Source organism: Leptopilina boulardi, unplaced genomic scaffold (assembly GCF_019393585.1).
Source record: "Leptopilina boulardi isolate dan_hultmark-lab unplaced genomic scaffold, ZJU_Lbou_2.1 LbouV2_377, whole genome shotgun sequence".
Taxonomy (NCBI): Eukaryota; Metazoa; Arthropoda; class Insecta; order Hymenoptera; family Figitidae; genus Leptopilina; species Leptopilina boulardi.
Window position 1 is genome coordinate 236814 of NW_026137948.1, and position 14878 is coordinate 251691.

The 14878-nt window shown below is 32.6% G+C and overlaps 1 protein-coding gene across 1 annotated transcript; it reads right to left on the minus strand.

Annotated features, from left to right (window-relative positions):
* Positions 1–7790: 7790 nt before the first annotated feature.
* LOC127287908 (uncharacterized) lies at positions 7791–9878 on the minus strand. Its single transcript, XM_051315059.1, has one exon. The coding sequence runs from the start codon at positions 9876–9878 to the stop codon at positions 7791–7793; it is 2088 nt and encodes a 695-aa protein (XP_051171016.1).
* Positions 9879–14878: the final 5000 nt, after the last annotated feature.

Below are 14878 nucleotides of genomic sequence, written 5' to 3' on the forward strand. Positions count from 1 at the left end.
TTGTAATGCCATTCTTGTATTCAATTCCACATTCAAAACTCCTGCATTTTCAGCGCGGTTAAGTTGAGGTGGTGTTAAAGAAACCAAGCTTTTCATAGTAGTTGTATGTCCAACATACTTGCAACGGTCAATCTCAATACCATTCAATTCATAACGAATTTCATCAAACAAATAGGCTATCGCATTGTTGGTGAAATGAATATTTTGTGTGGCATCAGTTCCATCAGCATTAGTCAACCTTCCAAAAATATGTAATACACTATTGCTTGGTAAAATAGATAAATCTTGATTTTGTACAATAATGCGAATTTCATCACTATTGTTAAACGATGAGGATGCATATGGTTGATGACTGTGAATCTCATAATTAGCTATGGATTCATCAAAATTCACTGATGCTGGAATGCTGAGAATCTCCTCCATTTTTCTTATAACAGCGACACAAAATAAACAAGAAAAAATTTTCTCCTCTTCTCTTCTTTCTCTTCCTTAGTTTTGATTTCTGACTCGTAGACCTAGCTGCTTCAGGAATTGTCGACTCTGAGGTGTTAACACCTTGCGAGCTGTTTTCAAACTGATCTTCGATGGACATGGTGTTTGAGTTTTATAACTACTTCCAACTTTTCGATTATAAACAATACCCATTACATTGATTTAATATGTAAACGGATTGTTATTGTCTCTCCTCTAAAATTAATCAAAATACCGTTCTGATCTACTATACGCAGCTGAATGTTATGTATTGTCCTTACGGCGACTGGAAGGTAAATGATGTGTGCTGGAACTTCTACAATCTTATATCCCGGTGGAACAGTGGGGAAAAATTCATGTATAGTGTGGACTTTTTCACTATTTATATACGCTCCAGTGGTAATATTACATTCAATGCGTAGAGCATTCACTTTCAATATTTTTACAGGTAAATCAGAGGAATGTTTTACATTCGGTGGTAGTTTGCGAGCAGTGAATCCCAATAAACTAGCAATAGAATCTTCAGGAGTAAAGTCAATCCAAAGATTTGATTTAATATAGCATCGTAATGTACTATTGTTGCACTCTATTGACAAATAATTTTTGTCTGTTATTTGACGTTTTAAATATGCTTCTATATCTTTAATTTCATAACTGCCAGTAGGTATAGTAATCTCAATATTGTTTATATAAAATTTGTTGCAATTTTCATCAATGTTAGGAATTGAGTTATATGTAAATAAATCAACAAGTCCAAGTGTATAATTTTTATTAGGTGAAAGTTCAATAGGTGGGAAGTATGAAGCCTCCATAACTGAAGACTTTCCCGTTAACGTTAAAGTAAAAGAGTCATTCATGTTGGACATCTACTTTTATACTGAAGGTTATAATTATTTACATATTCTTATATAGATTAAAACTGTTCTTAACGTTAAGTTGCTTACATAAGAATTTAAGACATAAATGACCACATATAAATGTATCAAAATTTTGATATCTCTCATGATTATATTTTATATAGCTACCAACACCTAGATAAACAATGAGATCCAATGGTGGTGAAAGATTTCCAAAACTATCAAAATATTCAGTTTCATTGTTTATCTTTTTATATGCTACCCAATGTGTTCCAGGACCTTCTTTATTATCAAGATTAATTATGGCTGATTCACATTTATAAGGTCCTGTAATAGGTAATTCATTTCTCATAAAAACTCCACGAAATTTAGGTATTTTCATAAGTTTAGCATATTTAAGTAAATCATAGTCGGTTAGTGCGCGGTGAGGTAGCTTCAATATTAGTTTTTTTGAACACTCTTTGTATATTTCAATCCATTTCCTTGATGTGGTTTAATATAAAGACCAAGTCCTTTACGATAGGGTTTCAAATATATACCCTTTCCTATAGTAATGGCCTCCATTGTTTCATTATGTCGATGTGCTTCTGAAAGTTGTTTTTTAGCAGCATTAGCATCATTTACTGCTTTTACAATACCACTGACTCCACCACTAAGTGCTCCTAATGCACTAAGCCCGGCAAAAATTGGTATTAGCGGTAAAATACCGCCAACTTTTGAAGGTACAGGAAGAATTCGAGGTGATGAAATTTTACACTTACTACCAAGATTTTTAACTGCATTTTGTGCACCAATCATTGCTGTTTTAATAGTGTCCGTTGCGTTATGATTATTTTTCATATTATTTTTAGCAGCATGAATAATCTTCCTTAATGTCATGCGTTTATTTTTCTTGGAAATTGTATTCTTCTTCTTCTTCTTCTTCACAATCTTTTTCTTAATATTATTATTAATTTTTAAACCCATCCCAAATTTAGATTTAGCTTTCATTATATTAGTTACAGCTAATGCAGCTGCTTTTTCACTAATTTTAGCGTCCTTGGAAATTACTCGTTCCCACGCCTTTTCAGCTAGTATTTTGTCTGCAGTATTTCTTGCAGCCACGTCTTTATCTTTTGAATAGGCTATATCATGCTCCTTACAAGCCGTATCCAAAGGATTTATACCAGGATCCCCTCGTGCAAGACGTTTTGCCAACTTTGTTCCAGGTCCACAATATTGATAACCAGGAATGTGACACTCGAATGGTAATTTGTTAATTAAAGTATTGAGAAATCCTTGACCACTGCAAGAATTTTTCTTCACTTTATCGTGAGTAATCATACCTCACTCGACAATGGTCTATAACCAACTGATTGAGGGCGACTATATAAGTGGGGTATTTATAGTTTTTTCATTAGTCAATTCTAAGATGCAGTTCAAGGTACAAGCTGTACAACTCCCCATTGCCAATGTGGATAACCTCATTGAAAGTAAAGATAATGGGGTTAAACGACATGGAAGTTTATTTTCAAATAGTATTCGAGCAGCTTTTTGTGGACCATCAAATTGTGGAAAAACGAATGCACTTCTCTCTCTGATTATACATCCGAATGGTTTAGGATTTGAAAATATATATTTATATTCAAAATCATTACAGCAGCCGAAATATAAATTTTTGGAACAAGTACTTAGTAAAGTAGATGGCATCGAGTTCTTCCCATTCAGTGAACATGAACAAGTTGTTACGCCTAAGGATGCAAAAACTAATTCAATTTTCATTTTTGATGATATCGCTTGTGAGAAGCAGGACAATGTTAAGGCGTTTTTTTGTATGGGGCGGCATGTTAACGTCGATAGTTTTTATCTTTGTCAAACATATGCTCATATTCCAAAACATCTTGTTAGAGATAATATTAATTTGCTTGTGCTATTCAGACAAGATGAAAGGAATCTCAAGCATGTTTACAGTGATCATGTGAATACAGATATGACTTTTACACAGTTTCGAGATTTATGTTCAGTATGTTGGAACTCTGACAGGTATGGATTTGTAGTTATTGATAAAGATAGAAATATAAATGATGGAAGATATAGGAAGGGATTTGATTGCTTTATTCAGTTATAAATATTAAGCATTTCAAGAGAATTGTATTAGTTCAGTTTGAGACTTTCATAAATAAACATGTTTCGAAAGGAGCGAGAGACACTACATCAAATAGCTGCAGCAAGTGATGCTATACGTCGAAAGCATCGTATTCTTAAAAGTGGCAGAGAGTCAGCTGAAAATATGTTGAAAGAAACCTTTCAACCATTAGTTACTCCATTGGAAAAATTAGTCAATATAACTAAAAATCCTATAAAGATTGAAAATTTTCAAAACCATGTAAAGAAAGAAGAAGAAGAAGACTTTGAATCATCTTTTAAGACTGCCATTAGTAAAGATACACCTTTCAACAAATCTATTTATAATGATGATGTAACGTTTTATGATCCTATTTATGAAGAAGAAGACATGCAAAATTTATCAAAAGAAAATATAATTGATAGATTGCCCAATCAAGAGAATCATAATATTATTGTTAATGAGCAAAATAATAATATACTTAATGATACCTTTCATGAGCAAGGCATGTATAATATTAAAGACGCAAGTAATGTGATTGATACTCTGGAAGAAGAAGAAGATTCTGATAAATTAACAAAGAAATTTCTACAAATGTTGGATAAAAATAGGAAACAATATATAGATATGGTTTATGGAGTACGTAAACTTCCCGACGGTACATATATGATTGGTGATACACAAATTAATTTTGAAGGTTCTTACATTAACCTAGTTGGGAAGAAAAAATATTCTAAAACGGATGGATTATTGGAACTCATATTCCGACAAAAACCTGATCAGAAGTTAACAAATGCTAATGATTTCGTAAACTATAAAGAAATCCTGCGTAGTACGAATGCACATAGAAAGAACTATAGCCCAAATAAACCTATTCGTAGTAATAAGACTTACAAATATACTAATGTTATTGCAAAACTTTTGCTCAAATCCGGAGATTCTTATTTGAAGAGAAAAACTCAATTACCACAATTTATGACGGTGAAGAAAGAATCATATCCAGACTATGTCTATTGGGATGATCCAAATGAGATTGTTGATCGTCTACGCTTACTTGTCGCATCACAACAGGCTGGTAATTCAAGTCATAACAATGAAATTATGTCAATAATTGAAGAATTACGGGAAGCTCAAATTATATATTAAGAGTGAACTTGTAAAATCAACATCATTATTATATTGAATATTGTTCTATTCAGATCATTTTATTATAAATCCTTGAACATGGATGATAAAAAGTTAACAGTTGTGACAGAGTTACATAGGCAAGCTAGGAGAAATTATCCACGTCGTAAAGTAGAAATGCGTGGAATTGATGAAACTTGGCAAGCAGATTTAGTTGAAATGATACCTTATTCTAAAGTTAATAAAGGTTTTAAATATATGCTTACAGTTATAGATATATTTTCCAAGTATGCATGGGCTATTCCTGTAAAAAGTAAATGTGGAAAAGATGTTTCTGAAGCTATGGAATCTATACTTGTGAATGGACGTGTTCCTACAAACTTGCATACTGATAAAGGAAAAGAATTTTATAATTCTATATTTGAGAGTTTAATGAAATCATATAAAATTAAACTGTATTCAACTTATAGTAATTTAAAAGCTTCAATTATCGAAAGATTTAACCGCACACTAAAAAATATGATGTGGCCACAGTTCAACTTACGAGGAAGTTATAAATGGGAAGACATTTTACCATCTCTTGTTACAAAGTATAATAACAATAAACATCGTACTATTGGAATGAAACCTAAGGATGTCAGCAGAGAAGATGAAAAGAAACTGTTGAAACGCATCTCCAAACAAAGAAAAATTTTGCCTAAAAAAGCAAAATTCATAGTTGGTGATCGAGTACGAGTGAGCAAGTATAAGAATGTTTTTGAAAAAGGATACACACCCAACTGGACGACTGAAATTTTCACCATTATTCAAGTCAAATCAACGAATCCAGTAACTTACAAGCTGAAGGATTATCAAGATCAACCCATCGAAGGCGGCTTCTATGAAGAAGAAATTTCCAAAGTGAAATTTCCAGATATTTATTTGGTAGAAAAAGTCCTTAAAAATCGTCGTAATGAAATCTATGTCAAATGGCTTGGATTCGATAATTCTCACAATAGTTGGATAAAAAAATCAGAAATGTAAAATTTGAAAAGTTAAAGTTAACTATTTGAAAAGTTAAAGTTAACTATTTGAAAAGTTAAAGTTAACTATTTCAAAAGTTAAAGTTAACTTTTAGAAAAGTTAAGAGAATGTTCTTTTCATATACTGAATGAAATTAAGCAAGTTTAGACAAATTCCAACTTCATTGTTGAAGGAAACAAAAAAAAAAAAGTCGTTATAATTTAAAAAAAAATTTTAGTCTTTTCACAGACTAGACTTGTTTCAACTTGCTTTTTTGAAAAGGAACAAAGAAAGAAATTTATGCTTTTCACAGACTAGACTTGTTTCAACTTGCCTTTTTTGAACAGGAACAAAGAAAAGAATTTATGCATTTCATGGTCTAGACTTTTCTCAACTTGCCTTTTTGAACAGGAACAAAGAAAAGAATTTATGCTTTTCACAGATTAGACTTGTTTCAACTTGCTTTTTTTTGAAAAGGAACAAAGAAAGAAATTTATGCTTTTCACAGATTAGACTTGTTTCAACTTGCTTTTTTTTGAAAAAAAAGGAACAAAGGCATCTTCTGAGAATTTATTTATACTTGTTAGAGCTATGTCAACAATTGTAATAATGTATATGAAGGTTATATTAAATAAAGTAGACATAAAATTAATAAAAAGTTTTCATTTAATAAGAATTTCCTTCCACTACAACTCTTTTTTTTCAATATGTATAATAAATATAAATAAATAAGAAATATAAACAATAAATATAAATAAATAAGAAATATACAATAAATATAAATAAATAACAAATATATACATCAGACTTGTAACATTTCTACATCATCATCATCATCATGGTTTACAATATTGCAATGTCCCCAAGCGAGAGTGTCTGTACTATTTTTTAATAAATATCTCTTATCATCAAATGGACTTAAAGCTGTTTTGGTTTGTTTTAATGTGTGTACATTATGCAATTTTGATCTAATACAATACTGTGTTCTAGATTGAATTTGAACGTTTTTTAAGCAGAATAGATAATCATTGAAAGTAATAGTTTTTTTCACAACTGCCGTCTTGATACCTTTAACTTTTTTTATAAAATCTTGACCTTCAACGCGAAGACTGTACATTTTACTCCGCAATCCAACAAATTCTGTTACAATTTTCCCACTGCACTCATCTTTCATGAGACCCAAGACTTTTTTGTTAGCTTGCGGAATGCCATATACATAATAATATACATAATTTGCAAATATCTACCTTCATATCAGAGTAGATATCTGCACATTTAATTTTATACACAAGGCTATCGGTATCAGTGTAGAGTAATTTACAATTATTACCATACTTGATTTTCATATAATTATAATGAAAATCATACATTAATGTTTTAGAAATATCTAAAACGCTAAGTCCAATATAGATTGGCTTATTCATGTACACTTCCGTTTTTGTGAGTTCCACAGCAATCAAGTTATCATTAAAGATAGCTCTTGTGTGGAAGTTTGGTTTTGAAATAAGAGCCTCGGCACCGTACCTACCCTCCCACTTTGTCACAAGCTTGACATCTACATGCTTTCGTACATTTTCCATAGTCTTGCCATAAACAGCATTATTCATAAGTTTGAACAAATTTTTTTCAAACTCATTTTTAGCATTTGTTCGCATCATAGTATTAAAATCAATATAACTTTTTAACCAAGTGGACTGTTTAAATTTTAAAATTCGATGTATATGATTAAGTTTAATACCATGTGCTAATGCTTGTTTTAGTGCACGATAATGGATTATATACTTTTGTTTCGGTAAGAGAGTAGTTAACAGCTTCGATTGTTTTGATCCAGGTGGCTTTGAGTGTTCAGGACAAAATGGTAAGTCACTATGACTGTTATGCAATTCATGAGGGTAATCTAAATCCACTTCTAATATGTAACCAAAAGGTGAATCATCAGGGATGTTAAAGTTAAATGTATTATCTATATTTTTTACCCACTCAAAACCACCGTAGGGAAGTGCTTGTACCATAGCCCATCCATAAAGGTTATTAGCGTCCAAGTACACAATGTAAGATGATTCTTCCTTTTCATTATAATTCTTCATATAATGATTATTAGCATGAGCATATCTATTTGAACATTGGCTAATCCCACCCATAATGCCACGTTCAATAAACATGATCATGTCAATATCTGTAAGAAGTTCCAACTCAACATTTGTATACTTTAGCATAGCATCCCAACTCAATCAAGGAGTTGTATAATAGTGAGCTGGATCTAAACCATATGCATCAAGACATTGGTCTCTAAAATTTTCAAAAACATCTGCAAGTAATAAAATGTCTGTTTTCATGTATAAATATACATAATCACCGATATTTTTGCAATTAAATGCAGACCAAACCTCTTGTGCATGTAGATAATCTTCATTACTTATATTTGAATCATTTAAGGTACTGTAAAATTTCTCTATTGGCGGTAGTTGTTCCTCATTAAGTTTTAATCTACAATCCAAGTACTCATATGGAAAAATTCCTTTACGGGTTAGTAACTGAATTTTATCCATATCATAGGCTTGAAATTCAGAATTTACAATATTATAATTCGTCAAATAAGATGCTAATTTATCCAAAGATGATGCCATGAATCTAAAGGAATCTATAAATTTAAATTTGATATCATTTGCTGCAACGTGTTTAGTAAAACTTATATATTTTTCTTTATTAATTGGAAGGAGGCTAACATTACCCTCAAACTCAGTCGCGATAGCTTTTATAATGAAATGTGCATCATATCCACTCAAGTTATGGAAAACCACAGGAATAGTTTTTGAAACCTGATATTTCAGATTGCAATCCTGATGAGCGACTCCTCTATATTTACCAGTTATATGACAGTGATCTCTAACCTTAACACCCCCATGCGTGATAATTTTTCTGCAGATGTGACAAACATTAGTATTTTTGAATGCTGCTTTTTGAGTTGCATTTAAGACTTCCATCGGAACGTTAGTTATAAAAACAGGCTCAACATCCTCTGCCACTTGTTTTAATTCACGAGCAAACCATTTTGCTGCATCTTCTTCATTAATAGGGGATGCTTTGTGTACTGATAAAGTGTCATCATAACACTTTAAATAGTAGCCAATGCTCAGAAGTTTATGTTTTTGAAAAACTTCTGTATTATCCCCTACGAATGAAGAATCAGTCGCAGGAAGCAGTAGGCTCTCACAGTCAGCATATATGATAAACGGAGCACGCTCCTTGTTATAAAAATTCTTAAAATGAACCCTATTTTGTCCAGGCTTTGGTAAAATAACTTTAGTTTTATTTAGTTTTATACAATTTTCTATATGATTATTAAGCTCCTCTTCATTTTTAAAATAATGTAAACACCGATCACAAATATGCTTCTTATATTCAGACTGTGATAATTGTTTGCCTACAAGCCTGGATAAATTTTTTATCCAAACGAAATGATAAGTGAATGAGGTGGTAGTGTTTGATTTTTCAACACAATCTTCCTCCTCACATTCATCATAATCTTCCTCAATGCGTAAAAGATTCACATGTGAGACTTTCTTACTAGATAAGAGATATAATGGTATTACAGTAAATTTTGATTTATGCTTTTGTAAACCATAAACATTTACTGAAACATCATTTTGAGATTCAAATTTTCGGATATCCTTAAATGTTACAGGAAATGTAATACCTGTAAAATTTAAAGTATCTTCAAATTTCTCATATTTTTTCACTCTTCCCGAATTAGAGGAGGTTTGATATAATGCTGAAAGAATCGCCCACTTGAAGCATTCATTACCTTCTTTTCGGACATTTATACAGGCTTTTTTTCGTTCAATGGCAAGTGGCAGTTTAATGAAACAACCAACACGCATAGGGTTGTATTTGTTAAAGTTCACATCTAATCTGAGAATAGAGTGAAGTTGCCAATTTGATTCTTTCTCCTGAAATTCTTCCATAAGTTTGAGGGTTATTTGCTTAACATTTTCATTATAAAAGTTATTTAAATCTGTTGCAGGGAAAATCTCGCCTGTTTTTGCAATAAATGATTTCAAATCTAAAATACTTGTTCCATCAGCTAAAGTCTTTTTAAATTTAGCTACCAAAACTGTATAAACTTTTAAGCAACCTAACCTATTTAAACAGGCTTTAACTTGATCTTCATAAATTGAAAAGGCATCATCTAAGAATAAATTAACATCTATGTGACTCATATTAATAATTGTTCCGCTTTGAATTCTTGAATTAAATGCCCTATCAGTCACAGTCCATTTAATTCTATCATTCGCTTCCAAACCTGATCCACGTTTCATTACCGAATCAAAGTGGCATTCAAAATAATAAATTTGTTTTAGTAAATTTAAAATTCTCTCCTTTTGATTACCTTTAATAGAAGAGAAACGTTTTGAAAATTTTTTTAAAAGAGAATAATGTTTTTTACATTTGTTATGCCACTCAAATGCGCTAATGAAACGATCATCACCTGACTTGGATGATACAGATTCTAATTCAATTTTCGCAACATTAATGAAATTTTCTGATACTTCACAAATTTCATTAATGCTATCCTGTGAAACTATTCTTTCATAAGGTTTATTATTTCTGCGTGTAGCCATTTTTTATTATTGTTTTTTATTTAAAACGATACTGTAACAAAAAGAATAAGCTGAAACAGAGAAAAAAAAATGCTGTTGAATGTAGTTGAATGTAGTGGAACCCCCTCTCACGGATATATTTGGAACCTCCAAACTGAATGCTTTTGACCCTTAATTGTTTGTTGTTACTCCTGAGACTAGTCTGCAACAGAATAAAGGAATTTTTTTTTTTTTTAATTATTACTAACATTATATACACATATAAATAAATACTTACATAAAAATGTTCTGACTACACTTTATAACACACAATGTGTGTAAAAGTAGCACCCCCTCTCTAGCGCGCTTGAGCAAGTTGAGACAGGGAAGAAACAAGTCTTAACTCACTGAGACTACAGTCTGTGAAGTGAAAGTAGTCTCAAGGGTGTTGAGTTAGATGAGATATATGTGCACGCTTCTACTACAACTGCTTCTACGTGTAGGTGGCCCCCTCTCTTGCGCGCCTGACTGAACTCAGTGAGACTGCTACTATTGGTGTGAGTGAGAAGAACCCCTCTCTCTCTCTCATGGACCCGACTCAGCTTGGTGAGACAGCTACTATTGGCGTGAGTGAGTAGCACCTCTCTCTCTCTCTCTCTCTCTCTCTCTCATGGACCTGACTCAGCTACTATTGGTGTGAGTGAGAAGAACCCCTCTCTCTCTCTCTCTCATGGACCTGACTCAGCTACTATTGGTGTGAGTGAGAAGAAGAACCCCCCTCTCTCTCTCTCATGGACCCGACTCAGCTACTATTGGTGTGAGTGAGAAGAAGAACCCCTCTCTCTCTCTCTCATGGACCCGACTCAGCTACTATTGGTGTGAGTGAGAAGAAGAACCCCCCTCTCTCTCTCTCATGGACCCGACTCAGCTTGGTGAGACAGCTACTAGTACTGGTGTATGTAAGGAGGAGCCCCGGGTTGATGCTGCTGATTCTGGAACCTAGAACAGAATGACTTTCCTTGCCACGGGAATCGCCTGAGGTACATGTCGTCCCCACTATTCACAACACCCCACTACCGAACTCCATCCCCACTTGACGCATGGACTACCAACGGGCCCGGTGATGTACGCGCGCATGTGCCGCGCACACTTTTGAGTCATCCACTGTGCACCACCCACAGCCACCTACTCCCAACCACCCACAGTCCCGCGCGGTATCTCGCGAACCCTTTGTTCCTCGACGTTCTAATTATGATTTTTGAATTTTCGGGGCCGTATATGTTAATATGTAGGAAAGATATATGCAAATTAGGGGGGTGGTGGGTGGCCAAGAGGGTGGTAAGGGGGGGTAGCTAGGTTACACTCCCACCCCATCTCTCCCACCACATCACTCCCTACTATTACTCTACTGCATCGATTGTCCTGTGCGGTAGATCTTGAAAACACTATGAATCACTTAGTAGGTAAAGTAGAAATTCATGGATAACATCTATGAATGATAACTTACCGACTTATGGTAACTTACCTGATATATAGTAAATTATATCTAGGAAGGGTAACTTCCCGACATATGATAATTTTATCTGTGAAGGGTAACTACGAAATAATAATTAAATAATTTATATTTTTACTTAAAAAATTGGTTATATATTTTTTTATATTTAATTGTCAATATAATTTTTATTATTTTTGAATTACGGAAAAGGTAAATTATAGGAAGTATACAAAAAAAAATACACACAGAGTATATAGAAATTACAAATTTATTAATTAATGTTATTAAAAAATATTTTAAATATAAAAATATATACAACATTAATTTATTAAATATTATTATATTTTTTATCATTTTTTTTTAAACAAAAAAAATAAAAAAAAATAATTAAACTAAATTTGTAAAAAAAAAAAAAAAGCTTTTTAATTTCTTTTACTTTTTTTTCCATCATCATCATCATCATCATCATCATCATCATCATCATCATCATCATCATCATCATCATCATCATCATCATCATCATCATCATCATCATCATCATCATCATCATCATCATCATCATCATCATCATCATCATCATCATCATCATCATCATCATCATCATCATCATCATCATCATCATCATCATCATCATCATCATCATCATCATCATCATCATCATCATCATCATCATCATCATCATCATCATCATCATCATCATCATCATCATCATCATCATCATCATCATCATCATCATCATCATCATCATCATCATCATCATCATCATCATCATCATCATCATCATCATCATCATCATCATCATCATCATCATCATCATCATCATCATCATCATCATCATCATCATCATCATCATCATCATCATCATCATCATCATCATCATCATCATCATCATCATCATCATCATCATCATCATCATCATCATCATCATCATCATCATCATCATCATCATCATCATCATCATCATCATCATCATCATCATCATCATCATCATCATCATCATCATCATCATCATCATCATCATCATCATCATCATCATCATCATCATCATCATCATCATCATCATCATCATCATCATCATCATCATCATCATCATCATCATCATCATCATCATCATCATCATCATCATCATCATCATCATCATCATCATCATCATCATCATCATCATCATCATCATCATCATCATCATCATCATCATCATCATCATCATCATCATCATCATCATCATCATCATCATCATCATCATCATCATCATCATCATCATCATCATCATCATCATCATCATCATCATCATCATCATCATCATCATCATCATCATCATCATCATCATCATCATCATCATCATCATCATCATCATCATCATCATCATCATCATCATCATCATCATCATCATCATCATCATCATCATCATCATCATCATCATCATCATCATCATCATCATCATCATCATCATCATCATCATCATCATCATCATCATCATCATCATCATCATCATCATCATCATCATCATCATCATCATCATCATCATCATCATCATCATCATCATCATCATCATCATCATCATCATCATCATCATCATCATCATCATCATCATCATCATCATCATCATCATCATCATCATCATCATCATCATCATCATCATCATCATCATCATCATCATCATCATCATCATCATCATCATCATCATCATCATCATCATCATCATCATCATCATCATCATCATCATCATCATCATCATCATCATCATCATCATCATCATCATCATCATCATCATCATCATCATCATCATCATCATCATCATCATCATCATCATCATCATCATCATCATCATCATCATCATCATCATCATCATCATCATCATCATCATCATCATCATCATCATCATCATCATCATCATCATCATCATCATCATCATCATCATCATCATCATCATCATCATCATCATCATCATCATCATCATCATCATCATCATCATCATCATCATCATCATCATCATCATCATCATCATCATCATCATCATCATCATCATCATCATCATCATCATCATCATCATCATCATCATCATCATCATCATCATCATCATCATCATCATCATCATCATCATCATCATCATCATCATCATCATCATCATCATCATCATCATCATCATCATCATCATCATCATCATCATCATCATCATCATCATCATCATCATCATCATCATCATCATCATCATCATCATCATCATCATCATCATCATCATCATCATCATCATCATCATCATCATCATCATCATCATCATCATCATCATCATCATCATCATCATCATCATCATCATCATCATCATCATCATCATCATCATCATCATCATCATCATCATCATCATCATCATCATCATCATCATCATCATCATCTCATCATCATCATCATCATCATCATCATCATCATCATCATCATCATCATCATCATCATCATCATCATCATCATCATCATCATCATCATCATCATCATCATCATCATCATCATCATCATCATCATCATCATCATCATCATCATCATCATCATCATCATCATCATCATCATCATCATCATCATCATCATCATCATCATCATCATCATCATCATCATCATCATCATCATCATCATCATCATCATCATCATCATCATCATCATCATCATCATCATCATCATCATCATCATCATCATCATCATCATCATCATCATCATCATCATCATCATCATCATCATCATCATCATCATCATCATCATCATCATCATCATCATCATCATCATCATCATCATCATCATCATCATCTCATCATCATCATCATCATCATCATCATCATCATCATCATCATCATCATCATCATCATCATCATCATCATCATCATCATCATCATCATCATCATCATCATCATCATCATCATCATCATCATCATCATCATCATCATCATCATCATCATCATCATCATCATCATCATCATCATCATCATCATCATCATCATCATCATCATCATCATCATCATCATCATCATCATCATCATCATCATCATCATCATCATCATCATCATCATCATCATCATCATCATCATCATCATCATCATCATCATCATCATCATCATCATCATCATCATCCTCATCATCTTCTTCATCAACATAATCATCATCATCATCATCATCATCATCATCATCATCATCATCATCATCATCATCATCATCATCATCATCATCATCATCATCATCATCATCATCATCATCATCATCATCA

What these genes read in the sequence shown, in the direction of transcription:
- LOC127287908 (XM_051315059.1), bottom strand. Translation starts at nt 9,878, where the DNA reads ATGAAACGTGGATCAGGTTTGGAAGCGAATGATAGAATTAAATGGACT.